This window comes from Pholcus phalangioides, unplaced genomic scaffold, assembly GCF_987345545.1.
Source record: "Pholcus phalangioides strain wild (caught in Gottingen) unplaced genomic scaffold, Ppha-v1.0 ptg000024l_1, whole genome shotgun sequence".
NCBI classification, from domain to species: domain Eukaryota; kingdom Metazoa; phylum Arthropoda; class Arachnida; order Araneae; family Pholcidae; genus Pholcus; species Pholcus phalangioides.
Window position 1 is genome coordinate 29,913,371 of NW_028301616.1, and position 17,291 is coordinate 29,930,661.

At 34.6% G+C, this 17,291-nt stretch overlaps 1 protein-coding gene across 1 annotated transcript in view; it reads right to left on the reverse strand.

The window, feature by feature from the left end:
* Positions 1-701: 701 nt before the first annotated feature.
* The window catches only part of LOC149069193 (uncharacterized), a 29,335-nt gene continuing 12,745 nt past the window's right edge, over positions 702-17,291 (reverse strand). Inside the window, exons 7-11 of the mRNA XM_089250356.1 lie at positions 14,073-15,092; positions 8,259-9,769; positions 5,046-5,199; positions 2,956-3,165; positions 702-827 (exon numbers count right to left, since the gene is read on the reverse strand). Of these exons, the coding sequence (XP_089106482.1) occupies positions 780-827; positions 2,956-3,165; positions 5,046-5,199; positions 8,259-9,769; positions 14,073-15,092 (2,943 nt within the window). The 3' untranslated portion in view covers positions 702-779. The remainder of the gene's footprint in view (positions 828-2,955; positions 3,166-5,045; positions 5,200-8,258; positions 9,770-14,072; positions 15,093-17,291) is intronic.

Below are 17,291 nucleotides of genomic sequence, written 5' to 3' on the forward strand. Positions count from 1 at the left end.
CTCAAACAAAGTTACATGAAAAACTAATAAACCAAATGGTCCACACACCCTCCTCCCCAAATAACGTTGAAAACGATACAATTTCTGCTATAGCAGAACCATTAATTGTAATCTACAGCATTTGTAATATTTGGAAATATATTAATAATTATTTTCTGCTCAACTGAAATCAATTACACAAATTTTGTTGCTAGGATTTGGTAAAGAAGTAGGACAAAAGTAGGAAATTTTACCAAAAAGTAGGAAAAGTAGAACCAAGTGGGACCCCTGTAGATGTTATATTGAGATGTCTTGGTATCGAAAGTTTGAAAGAAAATAAGCTTCTCAAGACATATGCTATACTTGAGTAGAATAATATTATTCACTCTGTAACAATGTAAGCAGAGTTGCAATGAGAACACATTAGGTTAGATAATGATAGCAAAATTATAATAATTGATTGCAAGCAAGCACTTATGTACTGAACTCTTTAATGTCAAGGTCAAACACACTGACAGATTTGTTCATTTCTTAGCAAAAATAGGAAGGGAAAATATGAGCCTAGACATTGCAATTGCATTGAATGGTCTTTGCAGATCATTATACTGTATGAAAAATAACATTAGGCAACATTAAAAAACATTAGGGCAAGGCTGGACAACTCACAAAAAATGTACGCGTCAGAAAAAATTTGTAGGCGTCAAAAATTTTTTTACCTGGAGGAAAAGGTCCAAAATAAAAGTCCTTCTTTTGACTTTTTCAGGACATAGTGACCCTCTTTTATGTTGGCAGATATGCTGCTATAAATTCCAAACTGTTTGTGCTGCTCTCAGCTTGCAATTTAGTAACTACGTAAAAGAAAGTTTATTATGAAGCCACCAACGAATAAGGCAAATACATGAAAAATACAAAACTCCTAATGCATTTCGAGAAACAATAGGTGTCGTCTTCAGAGGAAAAAATATTTAACTACTAATTATATGCTGACCAAGGATCCTACTTGGGTTGAATAACAAATATGGTTATTCATTATAAACTCTTTGTTATTCAGCGGGGGAAAAGTATGTCTGTTCATTTCAAACGTCATGGTCAGAATGAAGCTGCCTTATTTGTTGGCGACTTTTTAATAAACTTTCTTTTGTGTAGTTACTAAATTTCAGGCTTTGTTTTCCTTATTCATTGGTGACCTTAATATTCTTGGGCAAAGTTGATTTACTCTTCCAAAGAAAGTTTAGTCACCAATATTAATTCTTTAGTCGCAATGGTGACCTGCGATTTGTTCAGCTCTGCATAAGAGACTTATCATATTGGTCATTATAATGGAATGGTCATTATAACAAGCATAGACTGTATTACCTCAAATGAGATCAACCTTCATCATAGCACATACAAGATATTTCATCCCAGTCCAGTCTACTTGGAAGACATGCATATAAGGTCTAACAATACTTATTTTGGCAGCACACCATAAAAGTTTTATAAAAGAATTTTTATAGTACAGGGTGACCTGTACTATAAAAATAAAGTCTATAAAGTCATGAAACCCATTATAAAAAAATTAATTTCTCAAATTCTACTGATTGTAAATGTAAAGATTTTTCATAGGCAACAGCACTATACTGTTCAAGGATCGTCATTTTTTTTATATTTTACTCATACTGATACTCTCAGTGGCTCTTTTTGTTATATGATCAAGATGGTTTTTTGTCAGAAGAAAATAATTTTTATGATTGAACAATTTTTTTTTATTTTTCAACTCATTCGTTTGAAGCCGTTATTGAGGCATTCAAAAGTGAATTAAAAAATGTTTCTGTGCCCAACAAGACAACATTTTTCCAACTGATGTTCCATTTTCGAGAAACTGGAAATGTTAAAGACTGCAAGACAAAGTGGGCGTCCATCTCTACGGAGCCAGCATGGAATGCTTCAACTAAAAGGGAAACTAAAAAAACTGAAGAAATTGGAGTTTAACCCTGTTGTATTAGCGTTGCTTTGGAGATGAAAGCTCCAGATCAGATCAAATGTCAGAATTTGGTGCACCGAAAATCTGCATGTCTATCACGAAGAGCCTCTGTATTAGATCAAAATTGGTGTGTAATGCTTGAAAGTTTGAGCTTAAAGCTTGAAAGTTCAACTCTAAGTGCTGCCCTCTGATGAGTACCCCCAAAGTTCATATTTGTCATATTTCTAACTCAAAACTTTCACAATCCTTTAAGCTAGGGCTTAACTCCCTGAGGTGTAAAAAAAATTCTACAGTGAAAAAAAGCAACCCACACATTTGTACATGTAGGGTCTGGTCAGGAAGGGTTATGAGAAGTTACGTAATTTGCATCATCTCTTCCACTATTCTTTATATGTAAACCTAGATCACACTTTCAATGACTTTTTTTGCTGGAATCTAAACCATGGGTCTGTAATCTTCACACAGCATGAGGTACAGTGAGATTTTCTAGCGGAGGCCCATGGACATCCATGTGTTGTATAGCTACATGGAATCACCATAAAGGTATATAAATGTTAATTTTAAAAAATGGCTGGCAGTTTAGAACAAAGTATGCAAAGGGCCCATGAATGACACATGGGTCATGCATCGAAGACTCACAATTTAATCTAGAAATAAAAAAAATTCATTAAAATTTACTAGTTGAGGGGTCAAATGGACATGTTCTCAGGATCAGGACTTTCTATGTGTACTGAATTGTGCTGTTCAAACAGACAAAACAAAACAACAACAACAACAAAAAATTCAAATCTATACCAGCATATCCATCAACATGGAAAGCAGTCACCATGTCCTGGGAGAGTTTAAAAAAACCCATTATTTTGGACTTGCACATCTAGCAAAAAGAATGTTTGGCTCCTAAAAACCTTTTCTGGCACCTAGATTTTTTTGCAATTTGTCAAGACCTGCTCTAGATAAAAGGTTTGCAATAAGAACTGACATAAAAGACACATTAAAAACATCACTATACATACCTTCAAATGACCATGGACGAAATTCTTATCCAATTTGTGCAAGAACTTCATGGCTTCAATAAACTGGTGCACGAGAATCTTCCCATCAGTCATTTCAGAGTGAGCAGTATTTTTCAATGATGCCATATTCAATAGATATTGAGTCAAAGTGAATTCACAGAGCTCAGACAGAACTAACTTTTCCCCACCAGGGGCTGATGGAATCATGCCCTGTCCAATTAGAATATTAAAATCAATAATCGAAGAATGATATCAGAAAACAGCATATCTCACACATATTACACACAATATAATTCAACCAGTCCTCTATGCACTAGTCATCTATTTATAATATCAGACCCTAGGACTATTGCCCAGGAAACTAGCTAATTCTGACTACTATCTCTTACCATTCACACAAAATAAACAAAAGCACATTTGATTAAAATTTCACTAATATATCACCCACCCCTACAGTGGCATAGTAGAAATCACCAAACCCCCTGTAAAATGTCATATCTTTTTAAATCAAAGTGGATTTTCTTCCAATTTTCAGCAGGTGCCAACTATGGGGTATAGGAAAAATTGTCCTATTGAGAAATAAACTTCACGAAAATCTTGGCTTGTCAATGCTAAAATTAAAAGCTTTTAAGGAGGTGAGATATCTCGTCAATACCAAATGATACAACAGCTAAAAAGCCCAACAAGGTATAAAAAATATGATGTCAAATATAACTAAAATACAACTCAAAATAAGAGCAATTATGAGAAAGAAAACTAATACAAACTAATGATTATGGTAAAATAAAAAACACTGCCCATAAAAAGTTATGGTTGTTATATCTAAGTACAGATAGCTTCTCGATTTATTCCAATATGCTTTTCATATTTCTTTTTAAATGTGTCAATTGCGTTGGAATTCATGATCCCCCAGAGATATGCTATTCCATTTATTCACAACCCGATTAGAGAAAAATTCCCTCAACACTACAACCTGAAGTTTTCTCTTACCAATCTATACTGGTATACCCTTGTCGAAACAGTCGATTGATGGTGTATTAATAACCCATATTTCCTCCTATCCATCCTGTTGAAAATTTTAAATACATCAATCATGCTTAAAGGGTCGCAGCTTAAAAAAACTTAAATAATTTTCAGATTTCTGCAAATAAAGATTTTACTAATTAAAAATTTTCAGCATTCTGCAGTAAAGGAAAATATCAGGAATTAACTATATTGATGGGGGGGGGGGGGGGGGGCACTGAATGCAATATTCTATAGGCTAAATACACTGATTAAAATTCAAAGCAATTAACATGAGGATACAGTAATGCCTCAATTTACATTATCTTGACATGCATGATTTCGGAGTTATACTATTTTCTGTGAAAATATTCACATGTCTACTATCTCAGCACATAATCACAGGATCATTGCTGAGATGGTAGTAGAGATTATCAAGTGATCACCACAATTAAAAATTGTTTTATTCAATCACAGTGGTGAACTATATTGATTTAATGAAATTAAACTCATGTTTTTCAGAAGCCACAGTACAGCTTTGAGATGATTAAAAAAAAAGGAGTCCCAAAGCTTGTGTGCGGTACTTGCTATTTTTGCAGAGAATATAGAAATTTCATGCATGAAGTGCACTATTGCCACTCTCACAAAAAAAAAATCATTCAATGTGAAGCTCATTATTGGTGATGTATCTGATCTGGAACTTTGTGCTTATCGATTTTGACCCGTGGGTGAAAATTTTTTTCTTGCCTCTAAACACAAACAACTTATTTTTCAGACCTTTGAAGACCAGACACACCCTCCTTCACATCTCGGAGGATTATTTTTCAGACCGAAAAGTGTTATCAAAACATTCAAAGCATTTATATTAAATGATTTTCATTTGTACAGATAGTGAAACACCCATAGTACAAAAGAAAAAAAAAAAGATGCTTTCTTCTTAAATTTTGGTCTGAATCAACTAATTATATATGTATTTGTATGAAAAATCATACCCAGACCTATGTGGTTATCATTGGTCCCACCAATCACATAACTTTGGGGGTATTATTGCTTTTACTTTAAAAAAAGAAAGAATTAATTGTACTTACATAAATGAGAACAAGATGATTATTAACATCTGTGGACTCCTGGATTCGATCCATGAAAAAAGTGATTTCACGCTCTAAAGTTTTTTCAGCAGGTATATGTTTCAGAACAGTAGGTAGGCCATAATTAAGAATTCCTACATTCATCTTGAAACACCTGTAGATAGGATGAAAAAAAAAACAAGAAGAAAAATGACAGGATTTAAAAACCCATGACCCTGTATATTGGAATTTGATTCAAAAATACAAATGCTACAGAAATTTAAACAAACAAAAAAAAGTAGCAAGCTCCTCAGTTGTGAGGTAATTTATTTTTAAGGCTGAAAGATCTGAAATGACTAAATTTTGTAAGATAGTGATTCTCAAATTTTTTTTCTCTTCAAAAAATAACCACAAAAACAAACTAAGAATATGTGCCCAATTTAAATTTTTGCAATGAAACAAAGCTGACTTTCAGCTACTAAAATATTAGCATTCCATAACCCTGAACCCCTATCAAAGAAAATTATATGCAAGAAACAGAGCAAGAGTTGCCACAAACCAACTAGGCATTCATTTTATGCCCTCTATTATCAGAGACAAAATCAATCTTAAGGATCCACACACTGTATAGTCCTCCTACCACGAGATGAGATTTGGCTACGGCACGTCATGTCACGTCAAACGATTCTATTTTAGCCTAGAAGGACATGCCAATTGTGAAAGCTCAGTCACTGATGAACTTTTCTCGATGTGCAATCCTTTTACCAAAAAAAAAAAATTGAATAAAATCATCCGACGTGACGCAGCGAAAATTCATCTTGTGGTCGGAGGACTATATGTTCCTGTGCATAACCTGCAGGACATCTAAAGTAAATGTCAGTTTTAACCCTTAAATGTACAACTTTGCATATGTGTAAAAATTATCCTTTAACACACAATGTGCAATCATATTCTTTTCATTTTGTATTTTGCATTTGCAGCTAGATGTCTGGATTAATGACAACTCCTTGTTTGTTGCAGAGCATATTTGGCTGTGGTTTTGGTAATTTTTTTAAATGTTTTGTCAGGAATTTTTTCTTTACCTTGGAATTTGAAACCCAAATTTTTCTTACTATGGTTTGAATCACAAAAAGTAGGTATATGGGTCATTTCCCAAAAAAGTGTACATTCTACATTTTTGAAATGAAAAATTCAGAGTTGAATTTTGAAAATAAAATTGATCTTAAATTATAGCCAGTGACTTGAAGTTTAATATTTCATAAATATTTTTCACTTTTATTTTGTAATAATATTTTATTTTTTGGGGTTCATGACTGAAAATCATGCATTTTGTGCACTCTGTTACGAAAACAAATATAGCTGTAAAAAAATAAATATTGTTATTCTGCTGTTTTTATCTCTTAAAGAAATAAAATCAGCTTATTTCTTACATATACACTCAAAAAAAGCAGTTTTAAAAATTTCTTGACCTTTTTTTTAATGTTCGGAGAAGAAAGGGTATGGAAACATAGATGGTTTAAAGAGAAGGAAAACCCAATAGTTAACTAGCAACATTATTGGAAACTTTGCTTGCCATTCTCTTTTATTTTCTCATGGTGGCTCACTTCCACTTCCCATGTGATTGATGTTATTGCACAGTTATACTTGATTTCTCTATGGGAGAATATAAATGCAAGTGAACTTATTTTGCTGCATGTAGTAAAAAATAAATATAGGTTTTGGACATAACATAGTATTTTCATAAGTAGAAAATACATACTGTAGCATACTGCACTATGTATTTAAACTGCGTTTTTTTACACATTTCTATTGCAATATTGTAACAGAATGAAAGAATTTTTTTTAAATCCCATCAATGTAACATACAATTTTCCGATGAAGCTAAACTTTATGATTTTTTAAAACGTTCAATTAACAACCTCCCAATATAATGTCTTTTCCGTGGGATGAAGGGGATCATTATAATGAGTGTACACTGCATTTAGAAATTAATATTACTTCAATATTTATTTTTCGTGGGATTGTTAATGCTCTGTATATCCTGTTTCCGACCCTGTATAAGCAATACAATTCACAATAGATTTTTTTAAGGATTTTTCCGGCTTTCTATATGTGTTAGTAACAATGAAAAAATCATCAGCTTGGGAAAAAAAATCATACATTTAAGGGTTAAGGTACTCTTTCGTTATAACTATATCATTTGGCATAATTTTCGTATTGGCAAATTTTCTTCAAATTCATGTCTCCTATTTAGTGTTAAATATTTTTTCAGTGAAATTTGTTATTTTTTTAAACAAGGCATGCAGATAAAAACAAAAAAATGCACCAATTTTGTGTCAAAAATGTGTGATATGGTTATAATAGAAGATTACAATTTTTAATCACATAACATCAATATATTTTCATTCCTGAAAAGAACTAAAAATATTTTGAACCAAAAATTCTATTTAATATTCATCCCAGGAATTGACAAATAAAAAAAATAGATGCCAGCCAAATTTTTATTTTTTAAACTACTGTCAAAATAATTTTTTTTGGCTTTGAAGTTGTCGTGTGTGTGTTCCAGTGTTGCTAAAAACAGTTACACAAGTCCAAAATTTTTGCATTGTCCTCAGACTCCAACTTAGCAGGCATAAAAAATTTCAGGCGCTAATGCAATTTTTTAGTCACCATGGTGACCTGGCATCTGGGATTTGTGAAGCCCTTATTGACTCGTTTTTTGGAACAGGTGAACGAATCTTTAGGAACAGGTTTGCGGGAATGTTATAGTTTTACCAATATTCAATTTCATTTTTACACATCTATAAACCTCATTTCCATTTGAAAGAGTTGCAACTGCAAACCCACAAATGCCAGTTATACATCAGTGCATGCTATATATGCTAAATATGTTCATGAAAATTTTAATCACATTTTATCTCAAATCATGAGTAATTGATTTAAGAGAAATGAAAAACACTTGAACATTTTTTTGCTCACTTGCTGGATTTATACGTCTTTCAGTTTCAGTTTCAAGGAAAATTAATTTTTAAAAAAATGGTTAATACAGATGGAGCCACCTATAACGAAGTCAGAAAAACAGCTAAATATTCCTTATATCTGTACCAGTTTGATAAACAATGCAAAATTCACAGGTAATGGGAAAACTTCGTTATGAGTGAAAATTCATAATATCCACGTTCACTATGAGTGTGATTCAGACTGTATTTTATATTTATAGCCTATATAACATACCCTTTCATTTGTGTATGCTGAGGTGCAGAGCTATAGCATAGATATCCCACTTCAGTTGGCAGGCAATGAAGAGATTCTTGAGATGCCAATAACGAACATAAGTAGAAGTACCAATGACTGCTCTTTTCCACTTTGATGAAGAACCAGTTGAACACATTAGGAAGACTTTCAGCCAATATTCTACTCGTTTCTGACTCTGGTGTTAATTTACCATTTCCTGCAGCAAGTTCTTGTTGCAACATCGACTTAACTTCTTGGGGAGTGCCAATCCGAGAACTTTGTGACATGAAGATATATTGGAAAAGCACAGGATCTGCTGCAGCAGCTGTAACAGCTGCCAGAGCCAGGTGAACTGGTCTACAAAGTTTAGACAAGCCTGTTATACTTTCTGCTGCAGCTGCTGAATGGCAAATGTTCCAGGCTGAGGATGAATCTGAACAAATATTTGAGTACTTCACTGACTGAAAAATCATTGGTTTGCGAGTGTCACCTATTTGTTCCGTCAGGGATTCTTCGTTTTGAGTACTCTCAATTTGTGAACACAATTTATAGTCTTGTTGTCCACCAAGTGTACAAACAAGTCGTGAAGGCTTCCTCACTGGTGAACAGGCAGGGGCAGATTTACTTTTATGTCTAGCTCTTGGCTCTGATCCCAGAAACTTTTTACGAACCAACATATTCATATATTCATTTCTGTCTCCATAAACGTTATTTAGTCTACCATCATAACTTGACAATGGAAAAAACGGCACAAGTCTTTCTTGAGTACTTCTTCGATCACTAAAATACACAGCTGCAGGAATATCTGGAGGGAAAATATACTGTGGCACATATAATGGAATGACAGAAGCACACAGAGGAAAGCTGTGTACTACTTTAAATGGAAATTCGATACTTCTCATATCTCTCGGAAAATTCATGTACGTATTTGGGTAACAATATTTATAAGTTTGTAAAGGTTCAATAACTATTTTTGGTGTTGGAATTGTTAACTTGGTAACCTGCTGTGAATAGCATTGTCTTCTTGTTTCTGTGTCATTTTTATTTTCCTGAGAATCTGTACGTGTTTCACTATGAGGAATGTCTTCAGATGGAGTCTGTTCTGTTTCAGACTCGCTTGAGAAATCAGAGCTTTCAGTAAGTGATTCTTTAGAAGCTGATGTTTCCGAGCCAGGAGCATTCGAGCTGGTCATTTCGGTCGTGATAACCGAAGTAGAAAGAGATAGAGAGGAACCAGATAATTCTGAAGTAGCCACTGAATTCGATATGGAGACAGTAGATTCACCACGAGCAGAGAAATTTTCACTCTTATAAGATGAGCATATAGACGGAACTCTGTGTCTTAATCTTTGCCTTCGATTTTGACAAGAGGCTGCTCCTCTCCAAACAGGGTTATTCCTCCATGATACTGGTGGGATTTTGCCAGTTTTTCCATATTTTGATATTTTGGCCAGTTGAGAGATTCCATTCCAAGACCTAGCTGTGGAGTAGTTCTTCCTCTGCATAAAAGACTGAAAATATACACAAAACATTTTCATTAAGAAACTCAATCATCAACTACTTGAAAAATTCATAAAAGTTATGAAAACTTCAGCCAATTACAAAAAGATTCATAGGCGCCAATTCCCAGACTGTAGAGTTTGCCACGTATTAAATAACTAATGTGATAAAGAAAAATGGGTGGCAGGAGGGAAGATATGCGAACATATGATCAGGGTTGTAACTAGGGGTAGAGCGAGTGAGTCTGGTGCTCTGGAAGCTGGATTAGAGGGAGCACAGAATTCACCCTTTAACACAGGGAGGAGGTTCTCAAACTTTTTCCATCTGCAGAGCCCATGACAAAGGTTGGAGGTGCACCAAGGTGTCACGATGCACAATTTGAGAACCCTACTTCAACAGATCCTTCTACATTACACGGAGTGCCAAAATGAGTGCTTGCCCCAGATGACAAAGTAATTAGTTTCAGTCCTGCATATGATCTGTTTCTCAGAACATCGCCATATTTTCCCGTAATTTTGGCTGGTCAACTTTTTTTATAAATATCTTTCATTTTTTGGCAAAGCCTACTTGAATTTTTCTTCTTCCACTTTTTGTCAAGGATTAAAATTATTTTGCAAAATGATAAATTGTCATGATAATTATGATATGTCCCAATTAAATGGGAATAATGTTGTCTCGCATATATTTGTGAAGTCAAGTTTTTCCCCCAGTGTAATTCATTTTATCCAATGTGTACTGATTTTTAATACAGCTTCAGTTCCTGCTATTGGAAATTTTTTTAGCGATTTTAGCAACAATTGGCAATTTTGCTCACTTTTAGCATCATATTTGATGACTTCCCATATTTGCAATCTCAATATTTTCAGTATTTTTCTAGTAGAAACATGGCCAGGCTAAGACTGCAACGACTTAGGTATTTTTCACTTTTGCAAAACACAATTTCAAGACTTTTCTATGGAGATATGCAAAAATCAGAAGATATAGTTTCTGATCGGAACATTTCAATAAGGCTAAAAAATCAGAAGACTTCCTGGAAAATCAAAGGCATTAGCACCTTTCAAAATGTTATCACACATCATTCTAGAATCCATTTAAGTTGCAAAAAATTACTTCAGAAAAGGTACAAAATGTAATTTTTTTACATGGTCTATGTGCGTCATTAGAAACATTTTCAATGGTGGAGTGTTCTGGGAATGAATTAAGGTTTAGTTCAATTTTGTTCCATAAATGTTTTAGGATTTGTTTTCCCAGTTTTTGAAATCAGTTGTGTTCAGCCCAAACATATGCCCAACATTGAATGAAATTCAATTATATTTCATTCAATTGTACAACATATTGAATGAAAAATTGCCCTTCTTGAATAAATTAGATGTAAAAATCAACATAATTTAATCTGTACATGCACAAAAAATACAAGAACAAAATCATTCAAACTTATAATAATTAATTAAAATAAAATGTTTATTAATGTAATTAACACAATTCCCTATTAATTAATCCATAAATATTTCTTACATTTCAATAAAAGCCAACTTTTGCAATTTAGTTATTTTATCGCTTAAGTCAAGGAAATATTTTGTGTTTGAGAATCCTTTTAATGTTATTATTAACTATATAATAAAGACGTTTACCCCCTAGTTACTCTTTCAATATGCTTAATTAGGACTCTGTTTTACAAAAACTATGATAAAAACTAGGAAAATATAATTTGTTTAATGAATCATTGATAATATGATTAATGCAATTAAATTATCAATGATTTACAATATGCAGGAGGATCATAAGTAAAGCTCTGATTTCAAAATACTGTAAAATAAAAACCACTTTTCAGAATGACTTGAAAATTTACATGAAAGTTCCTGAGGCAATAGAATTTTGTAAGGCAAAGGGGGAAAAATACTTAAAAATGTAAAATAGATGACGCTGTACTTCATCCAGCACATGGGAAATTTGCTTGCAGAATGGATATAATAGCCAGTCAAGGCAAAATGATAATGCAGTTAGCATGACATGATTTCATAATTCATGAAACACCACAAAAATGAAGTCATTTAAACAAACAACTGCAACTTGCACAAGAAATGTTAAATATGTTGTCCACCGTGTTCTGGCTGTGAGGTGGAAGTGCAAAAATGCTTGTTCAACTACGGATCATAGTATTATATGGTAATGATGTGTGGATGTGCTTTCAATTCACTAAAGTTTGCAATCTGACCACTGCACATGACATTTTGGGGTATCCCCAAAGACAAAAGTTGCAAGGGTTATAGTAGCGTATTCACATTGTGTTCAGGTGAACATGGCAGCCAGGTGTTGCATCATGTTGTTATTGTCAAAATGGTTCTTCAGCAGCTGCTTCGCTGGTGTTGCAATGTGTATCTTGATAAAAGTTGTGCTATCAACCAGGGCTGGTTAAATCAAAAAAAAAATTTAGGTGTCAGCCAAATTCGTTACGAGCAATGCATGTTTTTCCTCAAGAAAAACAATCCTGAGTAATGTGTTTTTGTTCTTTTTTCCTGGGACTTTATGACCTATTCTCATGTCAGAAGACACATTATTATGAAATCAAAAAAATTGTCTCGTACTTACACTTCATTTTAGCAATGATGCATATAAAATTTTAGGTGCCAAAACTGATTTTCTAGTCACCCTGGCATCTGGGATTTGTCCAGACCTACTATTCATACACTGATGCTGTTGAAGGGCCAAAATGATATGATTGCGCAAAATAGATTATACCATTGGCCAAATACAGCATCATCTATTTGTACATTTTAAAGTATTTTTTCTTTCGCCAAAAGAAAATTCCATTGCTTCATGCAATGGATAAATGCAAATTTTCAAGCCATACCGACCAGCAGTTCTTATTCGTGTTTTGGAATCAGACCTTTAATTATAATCACCCTGTATATAGCTGATTATTTTTCATAAATCACTTACTATCGTACATCATAATCAAATGGTGACCCAGTTCATATTCCAAGGAATTTCTAACTGAAAATTATTTGGATAGGGATCATAAGCCACTTCACGAACTGCCAATTTCAGGCTTTTACAACTGTACAGTAGAACCTTGATTAACTGGGGGTAATTTTTGGTAATGTTGAAAATAATAATTCAATATTAAGCCTGTTGGCGATATACAGTGCGAGATGTGCTGCTTCCTATGGAAAGAAAATGAAAATTTCTGCAAGGTAATGTAACCACTAGTACACTGGTCCTTGTCCTTTAGGAGCAGCTGGTGTCTTTTGGATTATAAGACCACCTGCCCTTAGCATGACAGTGAAGTCACTACTGTTGCTGCTTCTTTGTGAAGAAAAAAAAGCCTGTGGTGTGCCAATAATACACCACTATCAAATATGTCTGATGCAATCCTCATTCATGAATTTACTTAAGATAGAGCCTCAGAATGTAGTGCAACGTAAGAAAATGCAGTAAAAATGAGAAATTTTGATACCGAATATAACTTTCAGCAACTAAGGTACTTAATATGAAGAAAAATTTATATTCAGACCACTTTTATGAGATTTTTCGAAAAAAAAACAAAAAACATTTACATCATCTTACACCATTTAAAGATATACCATCAAAATGTACCCCAAGAATAGAAAATGTGGTAAGAATTAAAACATTTTGGCTAATAATGAACCAATGTGATTTTTTTGCGATTTAAAAAAAAACCACTTGGTTAAAACCAACGTGGTTTAAACCAAACAACCCTGACACAAACATCAATTAGGATTGATACAAACATCAATGCTAGATGCTCCAACACTACTACTACTAAACCACACATGTATCTCGCTCATATTCCTCTGCGGAACCTCTAACGAATTGGTACATGCGGGAATGTGTGTGTACGTGTAGTGAAACCTGACGTAAAGTTTGTTTCTGTGTAATGCTTGTTATGTGTAGTGCTGCCATCTGCCACCAGTTTTTCTAAATACAAGTGAAGAGTAATGATTGAATAATTAATCGTTGTAGGCCTGTTGCTCTCTGTGGCGAGACTTTTTAATGGGGAGATCGGCTCGCATTTGTGCCTCGAAGTTGGGAACCACAGGAAACCAACTTCAGCCGACCACCACTATGGCGACGTAGGGGTGTTGTGATGCTCCAACACTGAAATCTGCAGCAATTTGAGGCAGTGTTGCATCCATATTTGTGATGGGCATCTTTTCTCCGCCACCTCATTGGGCATTTTGCCTGTTGCGGCCTTGTATTTGTATTAATAAATATAAATAGCACATCACAATGGCTCATTTCAAGCATGAACATTTTTGAATAGAAAGTATTTGTGAAATGAAAACTGCTTACCCAAGGTTTGTTGTGATTTGGTAAGTGTGTAGTCTTCCTCTTCATTTGCAGTGGCCTCAGTTTAATGGTACTTTGCTTGATTTCATTCCTTCGCTTCACCAGATCAAGGTTTCTCTTGAGAGCATCTGCATATCCCATTAGAATTGGACAATTAGACTCTTCTTTTTTAGTGTGTTCAGGAACATACAAACTTTTGACAGGCATCACAACTGCATCAAAAGGTTTTTTCTCTGATGAAATTTCACTTGAATCATCATCAGCAACATCTTGGATATGAGCATAATCTGTTTTTTTAGGTGTTGAAGTCATTTGATGTACATTAAAATCAGTTTGGACAATATCCTGATCACCCTGATGCTCAACGATGGGGACTTCTTCACCATGAAACTTCTTGTACCTACTTCCAAGAGGATATTTCTCTTCAGAGTCTGTTCCCCTTCTGTGAAAAGTCTCTACTAAACATTTCTGCACAATAAGTTCCATCACCCAGTTCAGGTTATCAAACACTTTACAGAAACTAACTTTCCACTCTTCAAAGAAGGCATCAAGTTTTGTGATCCAAAGATTGAACCCACACATGAAGGGTTTCACAAAAGTAAAGTTATTTTTCAACCACAATCGGCCCGACTGTGTTTCACAAACTGTTTGCACAACGAGGAAAGCCATCTCTTGGCTGGAGCTATCACATTCTAAATGCTGGTTGTTTAATATCTTCATCATCAAGAAAGGACCATCCGATTCAACAAAATCATCTACACATTCTTGCACTACAGGTTCTGCATCCTTTCTATTGTACAATAGCACGATGAAAAGGGAGCAGATCGATTTAATCATGTCTCTGGCATATACACTGTGAGTGAACTTCACAAGATAGGTAAAGATTTCACAACAGCGAAGAAAATACAATCCATTTTTCATGTTCAATCTAACATCCAATAAAACTGGTACGAGTATGTTCTTATAAAAGCCAGTCACATCAGAGCATGATTTTCGAGGTTGAGCGAGGAGTTCAACACGATTCTGTCAAAGATAAAGATATAATCTTGAAAATATGAAATGCATTGTGTGTTAAAAGGGAACGAATGCTAAATAAACTTGCATTGCACACCTTTCAGAAAATAAGCCATACCCAAAAAATTTTCAAACAATTCTGAGCTAAATTTTGATCCCACAAAACTATAAAACATTTATTTAAGCTTGAAACATCATTGTGTTAAAGTTCACTAACTTTTGAAGCTTCCTTCTGGGATTTGAAATTTGAATATTTTTAATGATCAAAACATGAACTAGATTTTGTTTTTGATTGAGAATTCATTAATCAAATGTACTTTGGCAGTCTTTAACCAGTACGGGTTTATTGACTGAGAAGCCAGAAAAAAATTAGAACACAAAACACTGGTTGGATGGGCCTTCAACTGTGAAAGCCTGTATCAAGGAGGAACCATCATATAGTTTGCATGCTGACACTTGTGGGTGCTCCAACACTGAAATCTGTAGCAATTTGAGGCAATATTGATATCTATCTCATGAAACGATTCTTGTCAGCGACAGATGGTTCTGTACCTTTAGGGTCTTTTCCCCCCCATCCATACCTGTGTCAGAGATCATATTTTTCTGGATTCCCCATATTTATAGTACACTCTTGCGATGGTTGTGTGTGAAAATCTAAATTTCATCTCCACCTAAGAAATGCTGTGATCCATCTCATGAGTGCAGACTAATAAGGAAATGGTCCTAAGGTAACGTTTTCAAAAAGTTTTGAAAAAAATGCCACTGATTCTACTCATTTAAATATGCACAGAAATATGAAAAAATACGGCAGAATTATTATCTGTCACTCAAAAATTCTTTTTAAATATTAATATTTTGAACGTCAATAGAGGCCAAGAATGAATTTAAAAAAATCCTGAAACTCTAGTCTCAGAGCGATGTCATTCAAACAACATATGATTACGCACAGCAAGACAAAGAAAGAGAAAAAAAACTAGTTTCTGGAGAGAAAAGCTGGAGGGAAAAAAAGAAAAGGTGGGGGGGGGGGGTGAGAAAGAGAAAAAAAGTAGAGTTATATACATGATGAAAAGTGGGAAAAGAATTTTTTTATAGATTTTGCCAAAAAGCATGAGAGGCGATAAGCAGCCAACTGTTGTCATTTTTATTAATTTTATACAGCTTTATTAATTGGGCTCCGCTGCTAATTTTTGGGTTTTTATGTATTTCTGTACAAGATGACTATTTTAATTTTTTCATAATTTTTTGAGGACGACACCTTGGGTCCCTTTTCTTGATCATTTTGATCATTTTTGTCTCACCACGGTCATTTTCTGCACAAGAGGGCTAATTAGACCAGGACCTACAATTTATTGCAGATTCTGAACAGCAGCCTTTTTTGTTTTTTATACTCACCGAGAGGTTGGTGCACTAACCCCCTCGATGTAGGACTCCCTGCAGTTGCAATCTTTTGCTGTGGTCATGTTGTCATTTATGTTGTACCCCTGTGTCAGGAAAGTTTCTGACAAGAATGAGCCGGGTATCGACCTAGTGACACCTCTCAACATCCTTTGGTACTATCCCTTTCTTGTAAGGGGTCATTCAAGTATTAGTATGGGGGGGGGGGGTTTCTGATTTGCTGACTTTTGATGACAAGGGGGGGGGGGGGTTGGATAATGCTTACATCATCAACCACCCTTAATGAAAATATGAAATACTTTTAATGCCATCTTACTTGGTGCGCCAAAAATGAGAAAAACCCTTCGATAGTTTGTGGGCACCTGAACAAATATTCCCTCTAATGATAAATTCCTTACAGAGCCACTTTGGTGATCTCTAAATGTTTTGCGGATCCAAGTGATCTAGAAATGTGTCCGGGCCGCTTAAGTGCTCTTGAACTGTGCCACGTATCACTTAAGGGATCCGTAATTATATGGCATGGATCACTTAAATAATCTGAGAATGTGCTGCGAGTAACTTGAGTGATGCAGAACCACACTAGGGGGCACTTAAATGCTCTAAAACTACGTCACATATGTCACTCAAGGGATCTCTAAATGTGATGTGTTACGGATAGCTTAAGTGTTCTGGAACTGTGTCCCAGGTCATTAAAGTGATCTGAAAATGTGCCACGGACTGCTTAAATGCTTTGGAATTGTACCATGGGACACTATCTGTAAATGTGCCGCTTAGCTCATTTTTACAAAATTAAGTTTGAGGGGGGCAGGCCGC